This window comes from Strix uralensis, chromosome 17 (assembly GCF_047716275.1).
Source record: "Strix uralensis isolate ZFMK-TIS-50842 chromosome 17, bStrUra1, whole genome shotgun sequence".
In the NCBI taxonomy this organism is placed as follows: Eukaryota; Metazoa; Chordata; class Aves; order Strigiformes; family Strigidae; genus Strix; species Strix uralensis.
Window position 1 is genome coordinate 5,364,354 of NC_133988.1, and position 25,410 is coordinate 5,389,763.

General features: G+C 37.1%; 1 protein-coding gene across 1 annotated transcript in view; it reads left to right on the forward strand.

Annotated features, from left to right (window-relative positions):
- Positions 1–25,410, forward strand: part of CCDC60 (coiled-coil domain containing 60) — a 64,711-nt gene that overhangs the window by 15,455 nt on the left and 23,846 nt on the right. The window contains exons 2-3 of the mRNA XM_074887050.1: positions 11,244–11,327; positions 13,903–14,009. Coding sequence (XP_074743151.1) covers positions 11,244–11,327; positions 13,903–14,009 — 191 coding nt within the window. The remainder of the gene's footprint in view (positions 1–11,243; positions 11,328–13,902; positions 14,010–25,410) is intronic.

A 25,410-nucleotide genomic window follows, 5' to 3' on the forward strand; every position in this document is an offset into this window, starting at 1 on the left:
GAGATTCTGATTAATCTGTCTGCATTCTTAGAGGAGAGAATCTGTAGCAGTAATTTGTGCATTAGGATATTCTCTATCTGGATGTGGCTAGAAAACTTCATCCTTTTAAAAATGCTTTAAAGTGATGTGATGATGGAAGAGAATTATGGTTACTAAACTTCTCTAGCATTTCTTTGTAGGATTTTGTTTTTCCTAGTTGCTGAGTCTTATCTGCCTTTGGAAAAAAACTTCCTCCCCCCTCCCTGAAATGGATGTAATGTTTGTTTGTCCAAAGCTCAAGATCTACAGATATCACCTACCACTTTGGGGAAAAAAAAAGTGGTTACTTTTGATAACTATTTAGGCTGAGTAATAACTTATTTAGATTCCTTACTTGGAAAGCAATCTGTTAGCACAGCTCTCCTCCACACAAGTTTTCTTAGGAAAGCCATAGATGGGAGGAAGTGGTGTTTAATCAGCTGAGCTTTCTGTTAATGTTGGCTTTCTGTTATTTTCTTCTCCAGAAACATGAGTCACCGTGATCCCAGAATAACAACATTAAGAGTGCCACTAGTGAGCTGGGAAGATACAAGTGAAACAATTGCTTTAACAAGCTCAGGCGTAATCTTTCCCTATACATTTGACATTTTCTTCTCCAACCACAGTATTGCCGTCCAGCCTTTCCAACACTTTCAGGCTGTTACATGAGGTTTAGATATTACTCAGCAAAAAACAGAGCTATGAAACAGAAAATGTTAGCTTAAGCATTCATCCTAAGACACTGCCATTTCACCAGAATGTGTCCTAGTCCCACAGCTAATTCTAGACTATCCATGTGGATTGTCCAGAAATTAGGTTCTTGACATATCCCTAAGAATTCTCAGACTTTTAAAGTACGTACAGTCTTTCACACTGATTAAGACTATGCTAGACTTTATAGCTTCTTAGCAAACTAGGTATGTGGACCAAATAAATTGTCTACTGCAAGAGGGCTTTGGTAAGTATGTGTGTTCATGTGACTGAATGCTTCTTAGCTTAGTTCTGAGTAAATCAAATCATGTATAATTGGAGAAGTCCAAGATGGATCTCTTCTGCACGATCCTGAATAGGACGATCCTCAGTCTTCAGCGTAGGAAGAAAGTTCATTACTAAGAGACCTTTCAAAGTTTTACTGTGAAAGCGGCTCAGTCATGTCCATTCTTTTTACTATGCCAAAGCCAAAGTAAAGCCTATGACAGAGGTGAAGATTATTGGTTTATTTTTGTGTCCTGTGAGTATAAAAATACAAGCAAAAATCACCATGGCTATTCCACTTATTCACAGCTTTTTCTCTAGAGAAGGATCATGGTAAAACAAATTATAGCATATTCCTTGCAAGCAAATAGGGTCATGCAGTCTGAAATAACAATCAATTATAGTGTTTTAAACCTCTGGTGTTATCACAGTTCTAGCTCTTCTTTTGCCCACACACAAGCACCTTCTTGTGCTTTTACTGTCATCTGAGAGTACCCAATTTTAATCATGGAAATGATGACTACATTATGTACCACTTTGATACTTCACAGTCAAACATTTATTTTGATACAAAGTTTGAATTTTTGCAGATGCTGTCTGTGAGCAACCAGTGTCATAGAGCTCTGCTAGGATTAATCAAATAAACTTGTGGTTTTCCATGGCATTGCCATTCCCAGCCTCCATTGGTCCTGCCTATCCTCTTTAATAAATGTTTTTGAAAAATCACTTTGTCCTTGCATGCAGGGCATGAACCACTTCTGGGTCTGGCTGCCCAGAAATCAGAGCTTCGTCCACTATGAGGCTTCTAACAAATCATTGTTCACATCAGATGGCTTTCACACTTGGGCTGGCTTTGTCTATGTGAGAAAATAAGTATACCTCATCAGGTTGAGACATTCTAGAAATAAGTGCTGGGTAGACACAAAGCTAGCTCGTGGAATTAGGAACTTAACATCCAGTAATTTGACTTCAAGTACCAGGAAAGTTCCCTTAAGCCCTTTTTCCTTTCTTTTTTTTATACTCAAATACAGGTGGATGCAATCAGTTCTAATGAACTGTACTAACATAAGCTATCAGGTGTTCTGAGACATCAGTAAAGCAGAATCACCCACATAAAACTGATCATTTTGAACTCAACTTTCTTGCATGAAAGAGATTTTCTAAAAGAAGTTATGACAGTAACTGCCTCAGAGCTTGAGACAGTTCTTGGTACTGATCCACTGTGCATTCTGTTTACAAGGCAAAACTGGGCTTGCTTATGTGTCCCCAGTTCCTTCCAGAGGTGAATTTAACCGTAAGTAGTTGTTCATTCTACCAATAGTTTTCCTGTCCCTATGCCAACTAAATTTTTTTTTTCTTTAAGATCAAGAGAGTTGAGATCTAGTTTGTTTGAAGTAATGTCCTTTAGAAAGCACAGCCAGCTCTTTCCTTCCTGTGAGTCTGGCATATTTGGCCAGCTGTTGTTTGAGAAAATTGTGCCAGGAAACCTGTCATATTGTGGTTTTCGATGTGTTTTTCTTTGTTGTTGGGGTTTAAAATAGTTTTAGATCTTATAAAAAATGCTTGCTTAACAGTTTTTGAAGAATGAGATTTTCTATTTATCGACAAAGCCAGTAGGAGTGGTGCAAGTTTGCTCCCAGGACCTCTCAGAGAATGCGTTTCTGTGGGAATGGCCCCAAATCCATTTATTCGTTAAGTGGGCTAGAGCAACTTAAAAGAAAAAGGAAAAAGACTCCAAAGCCAGTTTCATTTACCTCAGGCTATATAGAATATCTCACTGTATTGTCTGCATTATGTTGTCACTTGAAATTTTTTTTCATTGTAGGTCTGACAGTGAAATAGGGAGTAGCTCATCTTTCTGAGATTTTTTTTTTTCTGGGCCAGTGATGATATTTTTAGTAGCAGTCAGCTCTGTTCCACTGAAAAAGTAAATAACTTTTTAGATATGTCTGGACTTTAATAAGACCTATTCAAAAACTGTAAGACATATATTCCTGGGGGGAAAAATTGTGTTGCAACATTGAATTTTCAATAATTTTGAAATTCTAACTAATGTGACTGTGGTTTTAGAGAACAAAGGCACTCCATTTGCTGGCTTGATCCTTCATCGCCATCCTGTCTTTTCTGCCTGTTGCATAGAGGTTACACATAATCGGCATGGGTGGGGCTGGAATGACATACTACCCCTGTGTGAAGGACTTAGTCTGTGCATGAGTTTAAGGTACAAGCTGGGCAGGAGAGGAAGAAGGAATTAGTTACTGCTAGGGAAAGAGTATATCTCAAAAAGACAGTTTACTATTTAAAAATCACTGAGATATCGAACTGACTAATTTGTTTACCCTTTTTGACTACTTGTTTTTAAGGCCACTGTTTTTGCTAATTCTAATTGTACCTCTGTGAAACAGTGAAGCTATTTGGATGGCACAGGGTAGCGTGAAGATTATTACACAGCAGTGTACTTGGTCTCAGGCTCCTGAGCCAGTTTAGCATTTTGCAACCCTTTGCCATTGCCAGCTGAAGTAACTGCTGAGTATGAGGACCTGTGAGAAAGCAGAACTACACCCTAGAATAATTAGTGCTTAACTACAGGCCACCTTGCTGCTTCCTTGGTGCTGTGAAACTTAGTTTCTACTAGACAATAGAATTTAATCTCAAGCTAAACGGGCTCTACTGTGAAGCAGGATAAAGCAGATGATCACTGTCAAGACACCTTGTGAAGAGTTTGCTAAAGGGTCAGTGGAGCCAGTAGTCTCGGTATATTTGCTATGAAACTAGATGCAGAATTCTGGAGATGGAAAATGGCCCCTCTGCTTCCCTTCAAGAACAAATCCAAGCAAAAGTCACATCAGAGTGAAATTTCTTTTAGTCAGCCCATAAAATAGATTGTCCTGCTCACATATAAATGCCAAGACTTTCAAAGGAACTGTTTGAAGATCTTAAGGTCCGTGAGGAGTTGAGATAAGACAGAGAAAAAGGCAGAGGTCAAGGTGTCAACAGCACATCTGAAATCCATGTTAACTTCAGTGCTCAGCATCCACATGAAGAACAGTTGTGGAATGTTAAACTAAAACATGGTTGAGGAGAAAGAAGGCAGTTCAGAAATCTGCTACCTCTAACGTTCTTCAGTGACAACTGCTGTAAGATTCAGCCAGACTGGGAGGGGATCTGGGACTTCCAGACTAAGATGCAAGCTTTTGGCTTCCCAGACCTGCTTTCATTACCCCGCTCTTTGAGTATACATTGTATGTGACCAGGGACAAGTCACTTATCTTGTTCTACCTTCATTCTTCATATATACAAAGAGGATAATACCACACTCCTACTTGACAAGAATGTTGTGAGGATTAATGTCTTAAAGGTGGTAAACTGCTAAACTACTGTAGTAATGGGGACCATGTAAGTGTTATAGATAGATAGGCTTTGGAGTCTTCACTGCTACTGGGTGCCGTTGTAGTCCCTCCATCTCTGCCTAGCCAGAAGACTGTCCCATCCATCACACTCAGAGCCAGCCATGCTTAGCTACACATTTGTGACCTCCAGGTGCGAGTATTACTACTCATATCTGGGAATGAAGCCAAAGGAGAGGTAAGATCTTGCTCTGTTTTATTAACACACTGACAAGAATAAGTGCTGTGCCTTAAACTTAAATAATAAATAATTCCTACATTGTTTAATAAGTAAAAACCAGCAAGGGAGAAACCATTGAAGTTCAGAAGGAAACAGGAGGTCTTGGGGTTTTGGGGCTTTTTTCTGATCCCTGAGTAATGATGGGGACAATCCGAAATTCAAACAACACAGTAAAGCATTAACAATCTTCACAGCTGAGAACAGTGAACAGTGGCCAAAACCAACCATTAACTTCTGCATGCGCTGCTTGTTTATTGAACTAATATCCTTCACCCTCTTCTTTTTTTTTTTTTTCTTCTGTAAGAGAAGTGCTTTGTTCTTAACATGGCTGTGTTTTAGTTTTGTGGTAATTTTCAACTTTGGTGTTTTTTGTCCTCTACCAGGTGGCAGTCATCATGCTTTTTATTCCCTGGTTTTTATTGATTTGGTCAAAAGTAATTAAAGAGATAATTTGTTCTCAATTACATTTCCTTGAATTTCCTGAGGCTGGTAACTCTGCTCTCCAGCTGTGTCTTCCCCCAACTCCTTCTCAAATTAACTTTGTTCTCACTATGAAATAAAACAGAATAGCACGTTCTTGTTTTGTTGCTTTTGGATTGAATAGAGACTCTGTGCTGTAGCAGATATTGATCTGATAATTTTATTAGGTACTGCTGCCTTGGTTCATGAACTTTCATGTTTTTAGCATAGCATTCCAATAAGAAATCCTGTGTTAGCCTACCAGAAGTAAGAAACTAATTTTTTAGACGTTTGTACATGTTTCTGCTTTCTGAGTGTCCTTTGTGCCTAAAGGGTTCTCTTCAGAACTTTTGTAATCTACTTTAAGCTCTACTAAATGCAAGAAGGAAGTGAGCACTATTGTGGTGCAGAAGGGTTTTCTTTTTTCAGTTTGGCACAGATTACATTAATTTCTAATAAAATGGGCTTTTGGCAAGAATAGCTTTGGGACATTTGGTCTTCTGGAAGAAGATTTGGTGAGGACATTTGTAATTCTGACTTCAGTAGGGGAAAATATCTAGAAAACATTAGCTAAGGCTGAGTAATATTATCATTGCCAGCATGCAACCAAAAATGTGAATAAAAGGCTTTGGGACTGTTGTGTATACCTAAATTACTGGCATGTTGCCTGGAGACCATGTGAATGACACAAAGAGAAGACAGAAATATAAGCAGTTTAGAGAGATGTCATACAGAAGTGATAATTTTTTTTTTGCTTGCTTATTTACATTGACTTTCAAGGACACATTTCAAAAATTTCAAATCATCTTAGTGAAAACAGTTTATGGAGACTATAAAGATGGCAGCTCAAATAATGTAGTTGCTTAAGGGGTTAAAAGTAACTGCATTGACAACAGTGGTATTACAACTGAGATTAATTTGATCCGGTTATTTTATGAAACTTACCAAACTTATCAGAATTAGGTAAATAGTCTTTGGAGACAAGAAAATAAAAAGAGATTTCCCCAAGGAATATGAGAAATGGAGGGAAATCTGTGGAATAAACAATGCCAAGCTATTTGAGCTGGTTGTGTTATGAAAACAACAGTTTTTCTGTACATAGGCTTTCCATCACTATTAATATCTGAATACTTCATGGATGTTAATAAAAGAGAAGTGTTATTTTTTCCATTTCAGACATGGGGAGTAGAGGCACAATGAGCTGTGGAGTTTGTACTAAAATTCATTGTAGTAAAAAAAAAAAAGGCTTCTGTTAGCTGGGAGAAGGTATTAAATGTTTTATTTAGAGTGTCAGAGGAAATCTCTGACAGAGGTGAAATTGAATCTACTTATTCCAAATTTCATTCTCATGCCTTTACTAGCAGACAACCTTTCTCTCACTTTTCAGCTGTCTCCTTCCATTTTCCTGATATGTCTGTATTGACAGTAATGTGTTCACTGGAGTGCAGAAGGAGACCTAACATGACTGGAACTCCCTCGCTCATTAAAACTACCCATGGTAAAACAACGGGAGGAGTGCCCCTTTCCATTGATACTGGGACCATTTCTGACCAGAAACCAAGAACGGAAGCTGCTGCAATAGCTCTTATCAATTGTTCCCCTTGGCAACAGAGATTCTCAAATGCAAAGTGCTTTACATTATTGATATGATACAGCACAACTTTAACTGATCAGGTATCTTGTCTTTGATGCTGATGTATATTTATATCTGCAGATTTAGTTGTCTCTTTTTTAACCTGAAACACTAAAATAGCATTACTCTTAAATCTAAATTTTCTGCAATATATTCTCAGTGAAGTCCTTTGCCTCAGAGCCTCTTGTGTTTAATTGAAAAATCTTTTGGTCCTGATGTCTGTTCCATGTTCCCACGTTCTAGTGAAAGGGCAGAAAGGGTCAGTATTGAGCAGCAGCAGTAAAAGAAATAGGAAAAAAAAATTCCTGAGTACCTGGCTAGAATATGGCCCTTAAAATTCAACATTTTGAATCCCACCTGCAGAACAGCAGTTGTCTCTATAGGTAGTGCTTCATAAAAGCTTTCTAAACATTTTTGTAAAATTAAAAAATATTTCACCGGGTCGATCTTGCATTTGGATGACTAAATGTTGGCTTGTGATGAGTCTGTGCTGATTTATTTTCATCAAAACACATTCACAGTTTGCAAATGTAACCATAATGCTCCTATTCAAGTGATAGATTAGAAGGAAGAAGAGTGCAATAGGTGTGTCAATCTGCTATTTTTGACAATAGCATGTAAACTTAATGAGTTATCCAGAATGAAAAAACTTAAGGAATTGCCAAGGAAAAGGGTTCTTTAATAATCTTAAAAAAAATGAAAATATACAACCTAAAAGCATGCTTACTGTACCTTGATTCTCCATCTGTAGCTGGTATATACGCCACCAACTCAGACTATTTCCACAAAAAAGATTTGGAGAAGAATGTTGGAAATCCTCAAAACTTACAGAATGGCATCTGCAAAGATAACAGGTGTGTGAAATCAAGAGAGTGTTTAATAAAAGGAAGGATTTGTCAGAGTTGAACAATTTATAATCCCCAGAATTATTTAGAAGAGAAAGTGAAAGTATTTGGGAATTGTTAGGGTAAAATCTAGGGTCTGCAGACAGTGGTTTTTGACTGAAGCTATTCGAAAGAATTTGTTCATGCAGAAATACTTTAAGAGCCTTCAATTTTCTTTCTAAAGATGAAGGGGCCACACAAAGAGTTGTCTAAGGCAGTAAGCAGGAATGCCAGGGCTTCCTGGGTGCCATTAGCCACCTGTGGTAGCCCTGAAAGGGGTCGCCTCCAGGTCAACGGGAGCTGAGCTACAGACAATCAGATGGCATCGAGCTCCACCTACTGCAGTACTGCTGTAGTTCATTTTGCCTAGAGCTGCTGGATGTGATCTCAAGAAAAATGACCGTAATCATTGTTGTGGAAAACTTTTGGGTCATTTCCTCATGTAATCTCACTTTAAGATGATGTTTCATATATATTACTTTGTGATATTTTTTTGTTTTTTAAAATTGTTTCTTACATATGGACTTGTATGAGATTTTGTTACTTCATTATAATGAAAGCAGAAATGATCACTGAAACAGGGCTTTTGATGGCTTAAAAGCAAATTACATGAACTATGATGAAAGTCTTCGTAAGTTGGAAACGCTAAAAAAAAAACCCAACACCCAGACTCCAAAGATTGTTCAGATTTATGATAATATATTGAGTTTAACAAATTAGACATACCAATATTGTTTTTGTTTAGTTTTTTATATCTGCACTGCAAATTAGAGTTCTACTTTTCTATAATTATGTAGCGTTACCATTTTAAGCTCATATTGCACCTTTTCAACACATGACACTGTAATGAAAGATAATGTAGAAAAGGAAGCTATTCCCTTCTGTTTTCTGTGATAAGGCTGATTGAATCACATTGTTGGTGCCTGAGTGGAGGGGGCGTGTGTGATACCTCTGTCCCTGAGCAACTGTGCAAAGGTTAGGCAGATTCACAGCTCTCCTTCCTTTCCTCATGAACTGCCAGAGCTGGCTGGCCAGAGGTAGGATGCAGGGAAATGTTGCACCTGAGAACTTTGTTTAGTGTTCTGTGGCATTAGACACTTGCATATAGCTACATGGCTCCAGACCCAATACCAGTGGTCAGTGTACTGGTGCCATTGAAACCTTAGCACTACATTCCGCACTCTTCCTTCCCTTTACCAAGTTATTCTGAGACACTCTCGGTTAGTTTTAATCATGTAATTCAAGGTATCACCAGCTGTAAAAGCAATGGTACCTGGCTGTTCTCAACATTTTGCTGCTTCTGAAAAAAAAGCAACTAATAAGAGCAAAGTGGACTGGAAATTCTGCTATTTCTGGAGTGTAAAATGCTTCTGCTCCAAGTCCAAATCGGATTTCTTCGAGCTTTCTCTTTAAATACAGATAATATGTACAATCTGTGTCAATCTGCTGCATGTTATTCCCATAGCAGAGGTGATGAGAAAACTGACACAAGTTTATGGGTTTTGGTTTTGTTGCTTATTGTGCTGTGGGATGATGCTGTGGTGTTTAGCATTACAGATTATAAATAGATGTGCAACGCAGAGAAGATAGCCATATGGAAATAGAGACAGAAGAAGAGACAGAAGATTGAAGGATGTCCAAATACTTAGAATTTCTTGGATTTTTTCATTGCACTCAGAAAAGCGTTTGCCCTGATACAAGTTAAATATTGCCCAAAATATGAAAACTTTTCCAATTTTAAAACCAAACTGCTTCTGAACCAGCTTCTCTGAAGGTGTTTCACCTACAAAGTCTTCTGTTCCATCTATCTGGCACCTTTCTACCTTTAAGACTACTCTGAAATTTAGAAGGGTAAATCAAAATGAATAAATAATTATTTGTGTTTTACCATTATTTATGTTCTGTATAGATCATTAGTGTTCATGAATATACAATAATGTAGTTACAAATATTTCAGATTTATGCTGGAAATGATTATTTTTTTAAACGGTTTTGTTTGGCAACTCACTTCTAAAATCCAGTCTACTTTTGAAAGCCTGTTTTCACAGATAAAGACGTTTAGTATTCAGAATCTGCTTCTTACTACAATTGGTTAAAATAAACAACTGATCTCTGGAAAAAATATACTAAATATTGATGATTAAATTTATGTAATGACAAATACTTAGTTTTCATTTTCCCTAAAGTTCAGTGTAACAGACTCTTCTTACCAAATGTGTGCTCATCTCCAGTAGTCTCCTCTGATTAGCATTTCCTACAGGTGAAGTATGGGTGCCCACTCAGGCTGTAAAATCATTCCTCTCTTGTTCAGTGAGTGAATGAGGTTTTCTCCACTACTGAGGTGGGCTTTCAGTTTTGTTGGTAGCCCTCTGTAAGACTTGTGCTCCTGAGTAGTGTCAATTTGCCACCTGTCTCTGCAGCTGACCAGTCTTGGTCAAGTGCACCCCAGTTGCATGAAACAGTGGAGCCTTCAGACTTCCTTTTGACATTTCATTAGCTCATCTTTATACGGTGGCTGCAGAAAATCTTCCTTCGATTCCACCTACTTTGTTCTTAGTACCGTTTCTGGGTCTGGGTTTGCTTCCCTCCCCCTAGTTTTCCACTTGTTTGTGGGCTGCCTCAGTGATTAGAACACTGGTGTTCGCAGTTCTCCAGTGAGTGAAGATACTGTTCCTTACACTTTGAACCTTTGTTCTGCTGAAATGTTAAATAGAAACATAAACTTGGAAAGAATTTTGTGCCTTCTCAAGTCAAGATTCCTACAAGCAAAATGCTCTGCTCTTAAGTTTTTTTTTTTTTTAGATACTTGAATCTTTGCTCTGTTGTGCAAAAGCTATACAGCATAGAAAGTATTTCATCTGCAGCTCTGAGTCGTCTGTGCAGCCTTTTTTGTACATCAGCTCTACCCTGACTACATGGGTGTGACTTGCTAGGGCCTCCAGCTTTGCTTTGCTTTGCTTGGTATCAATAAATGAGCTCTTTGATCTGTAACTAGTGCAGAAAGGAATTAGTGTTTTCATATCCTTTTAGCCTGACCACTATACACTGCTGAGTGATCTAAAGTCTTTTATTAATCTACCTATACAGGGTTTTTTTTAATAGGAGGGAATATGTCTGTCTTCCACTTGAATAAACTGATGGTTGAAGGAGTTCTGAAAGTGTGCTTGTGTTTGACTTCAGGGCTTTTTATGAGTCTGTGCCTTCCCTGGGTGAAAGCACAGACCCCAGAATAGTGGTCTATCACAGTGTGTATCTTCAGGGAAGAGCAATTACAGGTAAGTCATTTTCTATTCCTGGTTTTGAAAATTGGATTTTCTTCTTATGTTAGCCACAGTAGTCTACATAACAGTCTTTCAAGAGAAAAGTTACATTTTCTGAGCATTTAAGCATAATGTTTTAGAAAGCATGTATGCATTTTGCACAGTAGTTTGTCAGCAGGTGCTTCATATGAGAATCCATTTGTGCACCAGAGTTACTTAGTGACATTTTAAGTTTTCCTGCAATAGACTAGCCGTTATTTTTGCTTTAGCTTGTATGTCTGTAGAAAAACTTATTTGCACTACCTAATTTTGAAAATTATGACCTGCTGCAGTATGGGTAACTAGCAGGCTTTCAAATACGGTTACATGGGTTTGTTCGTTTCTTAGGAACCAGCGAAAAAAGAGGGACAGGAAAAACCACCCAAAGAAGTGGCTGAGGTAACTACTGACGAGGACTCTTTCAATCCAGAGGTGAGACTACTGGTGAAGCTTTGATTCAAGATGGACTTAAAGAAAGCAACAGGCAAACATCATGTTTTAATTATTCATATAGATACGTTTGCTAAATTCAAGGTTTAAAGCCTTATTGTACATAAGGAACAAGCCTTTTGCTGACTGATGAACGTTTCATAGGTTTTATCTAGTAAAATTCCTCCTGAAGGTATCAGAAAAAATCACCCATGAGACGTAGGATTCTATTGTAATTTGGTAAAAATAGTGTTCTGAAAATTCAGTTTAGCTGTGTTATTCCATGCATCAATTCCAGAAGACTGACCTTTAAACTATATTACAGTTTAGCACAGAAATGGCTAATACATTCAAAATGACTTTTTATTTCAAAAATTCATATTTTTATTAAAGTACATAGGTCAATATTGCACATTCTTAGATCTCAAAAACCTGAAGCTGAAAGGGCTGTTCCTTTGGGTGTTATGTAGAGCTGTACAAATTAACAGTTGTTGAAGATCTAGCCTATATCTATTTTTTCAACCTTTGTCTGGTGTGACCTTAACCTGCAATTTTAAATATTAAAAAGCCTGGAGATAATTTTACTTAAATGCCACTTTTTGGTCAGCTCAGAACACTTACTGTAGTGAGTGTGTTCCAATTCATCCAAGACCACCCAAGTATATGTTGTGTACATACAACAATACAGAGTGGCCATCTATCCTGAAGCAATTCAAGCCTTGTAATACATAAATAAAATGTTGGAATTAAAAGACATTTTAATTTCTCTATATGCATTTAACTACTTACCTGAATTTTATTTGATAATCCTGGAAAAAGATTTAATTTTTCATTATAGGTTGTCTTTGTTAGCTTATTTAAAATCTGATCCATCTCCTTTAGAACAAAATTGAATGCCAGGCAGCTGATTTGATCATAATTTTTTTTATAAAAAAGAGAAGAATAAGGTGTAAACAAAAGAGAAAGGATGGTACACTTGCAATTATATGAAAATTGATGTCTAACACTAATGATTTTTTAAATTTTTTTAGTTTTTCTTTAAGAAAGCACGTGTGTTAGCCTGACTTCAGCATCCAATATCACCTCACCTATGACCACACCATATTTAATTTCCTTTTTTTATCTAACTCAAATCAGTCAGATTTGTTGGAAGCTAACAAAGTTGAAAAGTAAGATGTGCTGTGGAGGTCCTGCTAAAAGGTACAACTGTGCCAGTTGTTTTACTGGCAGAAGCGCTCTGGCTTGAATACCCGAAACATCCCACCAATGCATTCATTGATCGTTTTTCTCTTTTCAGTTCTCATTGACAATTATTATTTTTATCTCATCAAAAAGAAATCTTTTCTTTTGTTTGCGCCTTCCAGAATGTTCTCATAGTTAAAAAAAAAAAAAAAAACAAAGAAGGGGTAAAGCATGTCCCTCAATCTTATCATAGGTGTTGTCCATGCAGAGTGCCAATTGTTTCAGCAATCAAAAACAGATGTGCGTAAAGATTTGAAATAAGAGCCTTTTGAGTCGGTGAGCATTTTTCTGCACAGATCCAACTGAGATCTGTGATATCCTATTGCATACTTTCCCAGGTGCATAATAAAGGATCTTCTTTATTTCCTTTACTGGGAATTTATTTTTCTGGACACCTTAAGACACTTATGAAATGCACAGAACTGCCTCAATGAATACCTTAGGCTGCACCTCAGTCTCCACACACCAGCACTATACCTCCCAATGGGTAGCAATCTAGCTGTGTACTTTTTGCACGTTGAACACTGCCTTAGCTGCATATTTTATTACCTAAAACATACAAAAACACTGCATATGCACAGCATGCAGTTGTAATTCTACAAAATTGATGTAGCTGTTCTCTGGAAACCCCAAGGGTGCTTCTAAGCCAGGGCTAGTTCAACAACAAATATAGGCTTTCATCTCCCATGTTTTTCAGTTCTGTAGCTGCTCAGGAAAAAAAAAAAGTTGCAGGCATTTTGAAAAATGTACTAAGCAGGTGATTTTAATTCCCTTATGTAAAATTGCTGACCTGGTTTGTACACTCTTAAATAAAAGAGAAAGAAAATAATAAAACCATTATGTTCTGTGCTCCAAAACCAGCTCTGTCTGTGGAGCTTTTCGTATTCTTTTAGTTTTTATGAACGTCAACCTCCTTGCTTTGAGTCTGAAATTTTTTCTGGGTTGGGACTTCTAAAAGATTTCTCTCCCATGCATGCTTTTTGTAGTTTGTTAATGCGTAAGCACTCACAGCAGTCATTCCTTAAGTCTAGGCCATTGAACAATCTCTTCTTCCTGCCTCATTGTTTAATGAAGCTTGTGGGTGCTTAACTGCCTGTAAGATCTCTGTCAAACTTGAAGTCAGCTAATGAGCTAAAAGCTGTTGGAACACATGTACACACGGACATCCACAGCGGTATCATATGAAGCTTGTTTACATGCTTGTGAAATGACACAGTGCTGTCCCAGATGATGATCATCTCAGAAAATATTTGGTGATTAAAACTGAACCATGAGACTGCACATACCTTCTTTATGCTAAGCTCTTCTTAATTAACACAATAATATTTCTTTTCAGTTTGATCACTTTCAGTCTGATCCTCTGGAACCAGTGAAGAGGCTCTCCCCGTTTAGAGAAACAGGAAAGGAGCTGAGGACTCTTAGCAAAGCTCTAGCTCACTCCAGGTAAGGGAATCCAGAGCACACAGAAATTGGCCAGTCAAGGCTAAAGGAAACTTTGGTTCTGCAGAGGCAGCAGCTGGATTATAAGCAAAATAATCAACTGTGCTAACAGCTTAGAAAAGATGTTTTGCAATTCTTCTTTTGTAGGCTTTGTATATACTCAAAATATTGTCAGTGCTGTACAAGGAATGATTTGTTTGATAGCTCTGTCTATGTTAATACCATATGGTTTTAGTGTTCTTTATAAACTTGCTTGTTACTTCTTTTGCATGACACAGTGCTGTGCCAAGATTTGCTAATAAAATAGTCAAAAATGAGCAATGTCCATCATGTGATGGAAAATAATAATGAAAATATCTACCACTATTACAGAAATACCTGCAGAGACTGATTTGGGATACACCAACTTGAGTCTCAGGAAGATGCTGACATGGAAGGAATAGATTTTTGTGCCCCTTATACAATGGGTAGTGAGCTGTAACAATAGGATATGGATTTGGGGTCCTATATACCTTTTAGCCAGCTGAGTTTGGGCAGCAACCATTATTTTATGGGACTGACCACAGAAAGTAGCTCAGTGTGCATGCTTTTCCTAGAAAGTATCTTCTGTTGCCACTAGACACAATAAACTTCTGTCCCAGCAGGGCGTTTCTTATGGTCTCATTTGGGAAAAAAAAAACCACAACAAAACCCAGGAAGACCTATTGGGAAAAGACTTCAGCAAAGACTACTGTCCCATTTAGGCACTCATACTCTTCAATGTACTTAGGCTGTGTTGTCACCCATGTTTCACCATTGTCACTGCAGGTGGTGCATAAATTGACAAGATTGAGGCTTCAATATGCTTTTCTGTTGCAATCACACATTCTGATTGCACTCCAAACTTGCCTACAGAGACCATTCACTCTATTTGCTCAGTATTAACTTAAACAGCTGCTAAACTGCATAATAAGTGTTGTAGTAGGTGACTCTAGGGTTTTCTAAATTTTCCTAGAACCTTCTAGCTTTCTTGATGTGAGTGTTAAGCTAAGAAATGGGATTCATTTGCAACTGAAACAGCAAGCAGTAGTACAAAAAGATGATTTACATCTGGCAAGGTTTAGTTACAGCCTGCTGCAAATAAAACTGACAAATTACCTCTGCCAGCCCCAGCAGGGTACAGATCACACAAGTGTTTATAAGGTTCCTAGACTTTAAGTCTTTGAAGAGTGTTTACTTGATAAAAATAATTGAATTAAAGCAAGCAGCAATAAGACAGACATCTATATAAAAATGTAATAATTAGGTTAAATCTAAGCAAATATGGCAGTCAAGAGAACTCATGATACTATATTAGTATAACATATTGAAGACAATTTAGGCTCTTGCATTGTCTGCCTGAGATTGTAACTGCATAAAACTCAAAGAAGTTAGAGAAAAGTAGTTTCTTTGCATGTAGTACTGTAGAGGAATCAGAAATTTACATTTCACAATAATGTAGCATTTTTAAATATTCCCAAATTTTTACATCAGAGCAATTTCTAAATTTTATACTAGTTACTCATGATAACATTAAATTTTGTATTCTTTCCCTTTGTCCTTCTCTGCCCTCAATTACTTTTATTATTTGCTTTGTTAATTCACTTTTAGTGAATTTTGACTTGATAAACTTGGCCGAAAATAGTAATAAAACATAAACAAAATAATAAATGCTGGGTACTTTGAAGGTTGGATAAGCCGAAGCATGACTTGGTTTTGCCATAAATGCACTGTTAGTTACGTTTGACTGCCTGCATTCATTGTTTGTTGCTAAATTTCAGTGGGATTATCTCCTTGAGGTCAAGTTAAAGTTCTTTTGATGATAACCTGCCAAAGATCAGTTTACTTCTTGATATACGAGTTGCAGGTGCTTGGAGCTTGCTTTTGGTTTCTTTACGTTCTTTATTTTTAAATGTGTAGGACAAAAAATACTTGCAAGTGTTCTGTGGGATGAAAATTACCATCACCTTTGGTACTGAAAGGTTTGATTTTTAAAACCTTAGCAAATTGATTTTTTAGGCATTTGGATGAAGCAAGCTGGAAACTCATTTCATTACAATTTACAGTTTGAACAAATGAAGTGTCAAGGTACTGATCCTAACTCTTGGCTAGCAGCTAACTTTTTATGTACCTTCGTGCAAATCACTTGACCCCTCTGCAGCTGTGTCAAGTAAATTGTAAATTTTAGGCAATGTATCTGAACTAAACTCACTGCAGAAATACATAGTTTTGAATTGATATGGATGGCAGAGTGTGAATGAGGATTGCTTTTGTTACTGAAAGCAAAACCAATTATTTTTCTTTTACATATAGGGCATATTTTTCCTTACCATTCCCATTTAAATTATTTTTAAAATTTTTAATCTTATTACCAATATCTTATGCTGTTAGGGATGTTAGTATGATAAATCTTACAATACTTGACACTCAAGTACATGCAAACATTGTCTAATTAGTCTCTGCAGCACTGCTAGGCATTAGGTGGATAAATATTATTACTCTCATAAGTAAATTATGAAAGTCAAATTGGGGATGTAAGATTAATTATCACTGGGACAGCTACAATTGGAACTTGAGTGTCTCAGGTACATAAATGCCTTACTTATTCTAGACTTCAGTGATGCCTCTGTTTCTCTGACTTTTATTTTTATTTTCAAAACTGGCCTACTAAATTAGAAGCTCCAGGGAAAGACTTCTTAAGAGAGCCAGCCCATTATTCTGGGTGAGTGCAGTTGTTTCCTATAACAGATGAAGTGTTTAGTCTAGCCTACTTTTAACTGAAGACATTTACTTTTCCTGTACCACATTATGGTAAATGCAGATTTGCCTTCCACTGAATTTTTAATGGTAATGCAATCTGCAAAATTATGTTAAATGTAGATTTTTAATGATGTGAATAGATTTGATCCTAATGTGTTGCGATGTCATATCTTTTCTCTGAGTGATTAAACCCCCAGGTTTTTTTCTTTCATCTCTTCTCACCTCCAGAAGCCAATACAGCTAAAGGGACAAACAAGATTATATTTCTTTATGTACATTATCTACAGAATTGTCTATTATGTGCCGATCAGTTGTACCTGCACCACACCTGCAGATGTGCTGTTGTGCAATTGTTGTTAAATATTTAATTTGGCTTGCAGAATCCTTTTTACTGCTGATGTGAAAGATGGAAAGAACCCAACTCTGCTTTATCCCAAGCAGAGTTTGAAGTGCTGATAAGTAAGACAATACCTACCTATTAAAGCATCTCCAACACTACCATCTTCTAGTCCCATAAACTTAATTCACAGTTGCATTCCAAACTAGCTTCATGTGATTTCAAATGCCTGGGTGGAAACATTCGTCACCACAAGTTTTCCATGACAGTTGAAGCAGATGGAAGGTGAAGTAAGGGAATACTAAATCTTGTGCTACCACACAAATAAATGTATATTTACTTTTTGTATTTACTCAACAGTAAATGATACATTTACACACATTTGTTTTTTGAAGATCAGAAGTTTAGTATGGTCAGGATGTAGTCAAAGCTGCTTAGTACATTCAGGAGAAATGTGCCTTTTTGCTCTTGTGTAGGCAATGGTCACTTTAATACTAGTTTCTAGAAAGCACTGTTGTCTGAATATATGCTCAAATGAAGTTTGCCTCTCATATCATGTAATACCACACATTTTTTACATTTTAATCCTCGTAGGGATCCTGTAACACACCTAATATAATTTATTCTATTTACTGTGGCAATTAAATCATGAATCCCACATATTTTATATTATTTAAGAAGTGAAGTATGATATAAGCTATAATGGCTATGGAGAAATTTGCTTGAGAAAAGTCAGGCAAACCAATTTCTGAAATAGGAACTCACCTTCTCTAATGCTTTCTGAAATTACAGTAGCCAAGTAACCCAGTATGCAGAAAAATATCCAATAGACTTCATATCTGGAAATCAAAGGTATACATTAACTGATTTTTAAATTTTTGTGTGGCATAAGTCTGGAAATAATCTTTGAGTGTCATTGTATGACCTTTTAACAGTGACAATGTGCTAGCCATTCATCTTGAGTGTTTGCACAGTGTTACTTTGACTAAATCTGCACAGAGAAAGAAGAACAGTAAGAAGAGCAAAGAAATCAAACCTACAGACTTTTTAACCAAATGATGAGATACGAAGTTGCGGGAAGAGGTAATTTCAAGTGCACTGCTGGTTTGGACCAAAGGACATGTCAGCAATACTTCTTAGTAACAATTTCAGACTACAGAAAAGGAGCTATTTTAGAAAAAAGAATCAGAATGGAAAATGCAAGAAAGAAAGAAGAAAACTGGAGTTTTCTTCTCCAGGGTGGCAACTTTTAATTTCAACTAAAGCAGTCAGGCTAGCGGAGCAGCATGCTAATACATACTACAGGGAGTCAGTGAATACAAATGACCTTTTGTGGATTTAGGTTTTGCTGCTTTTCCTCCTCCTGATTGAAAAGGAACACACAGCAGTTGTCTTAATTGGACGTTAATTGATACATATTCACAGGAAGTAGTGCCTGTGATCTTGCAGCTTGTTTGTGTGAAAGAGTATAATGGAACAAACCGTGAGGAAGTTTTTTAATGATCACAGTGACATGGCACAGCGGTATGAATTTTTAAGTTATCTCAAAAATGTTTGAAGAGTCATTACCAGAACAGACTTAGCTGCATTCATAAAGCTTTAATATTCTACCTTACACATTAAAAGCATAATTAAACTGAAGATATACCTTATAATTATGACCTCATACCTCCTCTCAGTAATATTCTCTTATACTTTCTTGAGTCCTCATCATGATATAAAAGAGGATGATGACAGAACGCAGGGGTTGCTCAAACTACTTATCTTTTAAAACTGTCAGTCACTGGTCCCAAGTAGAAAGTTGTACCAGCTCTTCCCTACTGATGAGTTGTACCCAGTCACTTTAGGGAGACACCTGTCAGCTCTCAGATATCATTTTACCTCAACACAGCATTAAAATGTAGGAAGGAATTTGCTTTTATCTTTGTGCAGCATAAAATGAAAAACCATTTGGGAAATCTGTAGATAATGATCATTCATCTTCCTTTGTAGATCAATATATCTTACTTCCAGTGGAGATTGCCCATGTAGACACAAAGTAGCTCTGACTTACTTGATTAAGTATTTCCCAACATCAGATTCAGTGGGTGGAATACAGTATGGCAGAAAAGACACCTTTGTCCTTGAGCATTCAAATATCTTTAGCTTTGAGCTAAGAATTATGTTTTCATTTCTATTGCTATTCTTACTAAACCAAAGCAAACTCAAGAAGCACAGCCCTTTTGAAATGGCATTTAGCTCTGAGGGAGACCCTTTCTTGCTTTTTTCCAATGACATCTGTAACTGTGATCCAGAAATAATGTTAAGGAAGCCAGACTTGCATGAGGATGTGTTGTATGAGAACCAAGAAAGTAAAAGTCTTTATAACTAATAAGTTGTAGAAAGATGTAGGAACAGTTACACAGCAAAAGAGATCACCAAAGTATTGGAAGCTTGTAGTTGTTAATCCATAATAAGAGCAGGTTGCTGTAAATCGTTTCTGTAGACTAACTCAGCCCACTGAGGTGATGCAAGTGTACTGGAAATACTCCTGTTAAACATCGCCACAAAAAATAGTGCTTAAAAATAAGCATGTTGTTTCAAATGAGACTAGCTGAAAATACTTTTTTTGTGCGAAAGGAAGGTAGGAAAGGTGATAGGAACTGGAAACCGTGCAGTGACTGTCATCTAAGCATAGGTGCCTGTGTAAAAATGACAAGTTGTGGTCATCCTCAGCCAGTGATGTCTAGGAGTCCAGAGCTCTGAGCTGCAAGCTCAGAGGGGAAGTGTCCATGCCATTCCATGAGCAGGTCAAGCCTTTACTTGGAAAAAGGGCGTGCTAAACCTCTGCACTACGTTTCCCATCGTTTAAGAAAATGGCTCCCATGCATCTGTCTCGCTGTGCTGTGCTAGTTAAATAAAACTAAATGTCAAACTGCTGGCAGTTTAACAGTATTCAACTGGCTGCTTTTTATGTTTTAAATTAGAAACTGGATGACTCTTTAAAATGGTTCAAGTTTCCTGAAGGCAGATCTCTAAAAAAGTCACTCTGCATGCAGAAAGCCCAGCTTCTACTAATGCATTCTTTATGCCTGCAACAACAGTTAGACTGACTGTTACCCAAAGAGCAGTTTCTCCTACTTCTTTTCCTGCTAGTGGCTGTGTAGCTGACTTTAATACAAAACTGTTTACATTTTGTGATTGAAGTGGCAGCTACTACTGGAAGATTTTAAATGGCAAGAAATATGTTGGTTTGGGGGTTTTGGTTACGACCTTGTCTGTCGTTACCTGTGAATCTATACGATCCTATTCTAATATATGCAGATAAAGATGTTGTTAGTGTGTAGAGATTATGATAAATTGTCATTCCTTAATTCATATGGTTTACTGGAAGATACAGTGGAGTCTGTAAAAGCAGGGAGGAGAGGCAACGTAGAGTTAAGAAGCAAAGGAGAGACTGAGACAATACTGAGAAGGTGAAATGTTTATCTGCTGATATTAGTTTCCAATGTGTTTATACTTCATAATGTCAGTTGCTTGGAAACCAGTGTTTTATGCCCTTTTGCTGCTTGGCAGAAATCACTCTAATTGGCATGTTTCTAGCACTGTCACTTCTGGCAGCTTCCAGCATTTTTTTTTTTTTTCCAGAGGCAAAAACTTTCTTTTACGTGAATGATGGCTCACATTAATTAGACAGCAGTCATGGGCAAAGACAACCATTTAAGTGTATGGATGTATGAATCATTACCTCTATCATCAATCACTGGAAAGACTGCTGTTCCCATCAACATTTCTGCCTTTCCAGGCTGTTCATTTGAGTCTCAATCTCCTTTTCTTTTGTGCAAAAATATGTTTGTTTATGTGTGAAGTTTCATAAGTGAAACTAGTTCATTGCTTATTAGATTTTACTATCTGTCTAAATACAGCGGTCTAATCCCATGTATTATGGTACAAAGTGACACATTGTCACTGAGTGTTTGAACAAAGCTAACACTTAAAATGGGGTTTCCATTATTTAGTAGTAATATGTCATTGTTCTGTAAATATCTTTGTGTGGTATGGCAAGACACTAGATCATGAGGACTGGTTTCTACTTTCACGTGAAAAATCTTGAATCAGCAGTGTTTCCTGATAGAGGATCAGGGACCTCAGTGAAGTTCCACTCAAACAGTGAGTTTTTGTCAGTAATATGAATATAAAGTTGTTATTGTACATTCTTACAGCAAAAAAAAATGGAAAGCCCAGAAATCTCCAGATGAATTTTTCTCTTGAAGTTCTAGTAATAGTTTCCCCACAGCTTTTTGGAGAAGAATTTAAAGCAAAGCCTTGAAATCTCACAGATATCTTTTTCTGCCCTTTATCAGTACAAAGCTGTCTTCTCTGTGCTGCTCTGGAAGTACTTCCCCCACTCACCTTTGTTTATGTACTTCTCCAGAGACACCAAGAGCTGGAAACCTAAATGTGCCTACCCCCAAAGAAAACTTTTGTATGAAGATCAACAGGAATGGGAGTTACAGCAGGGCACAAGTAGACGGTTGGGTGCGTGTGCCCATTCTTGTGTCTGAGACTTCTTAAAAGAGAAATTGCTGCCCTCCATTCTTTCTAGGTTGAGAACACATTTCCAACTAAAAATAAGCCAATTTTTTTGGTACGTTGTTCTTTGTACCTCCAGATAGCCAAATATGTTTGTGCTTCTCAATGTTAGAGAACCTCTCCTCATTTTCAAAGTAGAGGTTATGTCTCATTTCATAATGGAAGCAGCATCTTCTGTATTTTAATGTCTTTGTAGTTAATTGAAAACCACTCTGAGACATCTTTAAATATGCAATAATACATTAATACATTCACCTAGTGATATCTACTATAAAAGTGTGGGGTGTTGTTTTGACTATTGAAGATCCTTATTTCCTGTTGTACAACCTTCTGTGAACATACCACAAATTCACTCATGTCTTATTTTAACTTCACTTGTTTCTGGACTTTATTTTATGGTCAGATTTTCATGTGATAATATGCATCTTTCCATTATGCATATCCTGGTTTTGGTTTTTAAACAGAGACATTTGAGTAGAGAATATTGTACTCATCTGCAGGAGAATAAAATGGGAATCTACATCTGAAATAATGTGGGTATTCCAGATTGTTTGTATGTCTTCAACTACTCAAGACAGATGTTGTTATGGTGCTACTTTAGTTCCTTGCCAGAATGGTTAATGGTTCAGTATGGTAAATGCTCGATGACATATGTCTGAGTTTCTGTGGGTTAGTAACTACATTTAATATATTTTAATGTCATTATCATCTGGTCTTCTAAGACTAGATGTATGAGTATTTACCCATTTGGTTCTTACTGTGTTATTACTGAACCATTAAATCGTAGTAACCAGTGTGTTCCTGACTCTCCATTGCCTCATGTATATGTTTGCATCTCTAACTCGGCTGTAAGCACTACCAAACCAGAATTCATAACTAATTTACATTAGTATCTACATGTTAATTGTGAATAGTTGCAAGCTTTTTCTTGTCCACGTGCTAAGCTTTCAGGGTATGACCCGAACGCAGAGCTCAATAGTAGGACTTGCTAGCTCAGGTTCACCACCATGTAAACCTAACTCCACAGCTTTCGGTAATTTCAGCAGGTGGGTAGTGTAACCCTGTAATAACTCACTGAGTATGTTTTAAGTGAACAATGTACTAATTCTCATTTACAATGAAACTGCCTTAGATCCCTCAGGAAAGGTGTGAAGCAGTCTTTATGTAAATAAATTTGGGACATACTGGCATAGATTACAACACTGAATGTAAGGCACTAAAGAACTGAGTGAAATAGTCAGCAGCTCCAGTATTTAGTGATAAGAGAATGGAACAGATTCTCCACTGGTATAAATCAGTATTGCTGTTGAAAATTTACAAGAAATGCAGAGTTTGCTCTCCTATTGTTCTGTGTGTGCTTTGTAAATAAGAAAAGCGCTGTGTGCATATGGATTTTCTTTTATCGTGCCGTTTCCTACTGTTTTACAATTATTAGGTATTTAGGTGTTGCAGCACCTTGTCAGAAAGTTAAGGGACATATAAGAATTACTACAGCTATTAGAATGCAGCAACAGCTCAAATGGAGTCTGATGTGTGTTGTCTGATGTACACATACACACAACATAGTATTTTGGGGGAGTGGAGTGATAAAAAAGTGTCCTATTCCAACTGAAACAGCAGCAAGGACAGTGACATTTTATCAATTAAAATCTGATGAGAATGCAGGTGGTAATGCTTGCCCTCCTGCAGAGATTACCATAGGATCTGTAATAACTTCAGGTTGTCAGAACTTCCATTTTATTATATGTTCAAAAAGACAGACCCTCCAGTACCAAAGTGCCCCCTAAAACTAGCTAAGGGCATAGATTTCAAGTTTAATCCAAATGAAGCAAGCTCGCTGCTCTCACCACTTCCTTCAGTGGATATTTCTTTGAATGCTTCAGGATCCAAATACTCATCAGCCTCATTTGAGATTTGTGATGGGATCACAGCTCATGATGGCATGGCTGCAACTAATGCTAAGTGTTCATTTAGAAGAATTACACTGGGTTTTAATCCATGGTTTGAGTCTGCAATGTTCAGAATACAGTTTAGCTGTGTTTAACTGTGGTTTCAAAGTTTCCTGTGCTTTGTTTTATCCAGAAATGGATTGTTGTTTGTATTATTTTTTCTGCTATAGAAAATTTTTACTCAGAATGCTTTTAAGTGGCAGTGTGCATAAAATAGCACTTGCTTTTCACCTGGGAAGCCTTTGCTCATATTCAGTTTGTCACTAGTGCAACAAGTTAGGCGGAGCCCAGCTGATACTCACCTTGCAGTACCCTCAGCAGGGTCTGGCCTTGTGCCCAAAGAGGGGCTTTTACTGGTCCAGTAGGGAGTTGTTGTAGATGCAGATTGAAATGCTTTTATGAAAATATAGGAAATGGCATTTAGAAAGCCTGTGCTCGGTGGCTTTCAGAGCAATGCCACATTGGTTTCATTTATATTTGCAATTGATTATAAGCCTCTGGAAAAGGCTAAATACTTTATATGTAGCATTTGGAGCAGGAGATGTTCTGTCATTAGCTTTATTGATATAAAGGCTGTATCCATTAAGGTAAGAAACTTGAATAAGCCATTTTATGAAACAGTGGCTGACAATTTCCATGACCAGAGAAATATTGTATGTAGCTAAATTGGTTGATAGATACATAGTTATTTTACAGCTCACAGGTTTTGTTCGCCATGATCATAATATAAGGTTCAGCAGAGAATCAAGCTGGTATAGACTGCTGCTACTTTGCACCTCGAGGAATGGGACAGAGGGAGATTAGCAGGAAGAGTTAATGAGACTGAAGCACCCCGGTAACACCACCCGCTGCATTAAATACAGTTGTTAGCAGAGGGGCAGCCACATGGGTGTGCAGCCTTCTACCCATCTTTCTAGCAGCTCTGTTCAGGCTGGAGTTACACCAGCTTACCTGAGCTAGGATTTGGCATCCCATGTTCAGGAGTGCATGTCATTCCTTTAGTACACCATCTCCCACTGAATTTGTTTATGGACAAAGTAGGTGTGAGGTTGTTAACTGTAAGATTTGATCTTCTGGGACAAATACATCCTTGGTATGATTCCTTTGAATTAGATATATCTAAACAGAAGTTAAAAAAACCTGGTAAATATCTAGCTTGTCTTTACCCTGATAGAAACATTTCTGACATTATTATCATAGCTTCTTAATGCTTTTCTAGCACCTAAATTATAATTAAGACAAATTTATGATTTCCTCTTATTTTTGTGAGTCATTTCTTACTCAAAGGCAGGCACCAAGAATATCAAATCTTAGCAGTAAAAGTTCAATTTCCCAATACTTTAATGGCCATGTATTACAGTTAACTGATGACCTTGAGTCCCTAAAGGATTTAAAGAGTAATTTAATAAGAACGTACTTACACCAAGCACTAAAAATACTCTTGTTTCTGTACTGTAGTACACTACTGGGTCACTCCTTTGCACATGTCACTGACCCTTATCTATAATAGTATATTCCTGTAGAGAAAACTTGAATTATTCCATGGTACGTTATTTTTGCTCAGGAAACTCTTTTAATTTTTGTGCTGATAAAGATATTAACTTAAAAAAAGACAAATCCTTTTTTCTGAACAGCAGTTGAAAATCTGTGTTGTGACTACAGTTGACTGAAGCTCAATTACTTTAATAAATGTATTCCAAATTTCATCTCTTATCATATTTGCATTTTAATGAACGATTCTCACCTACTTGTCAAATAGACAGCCCAG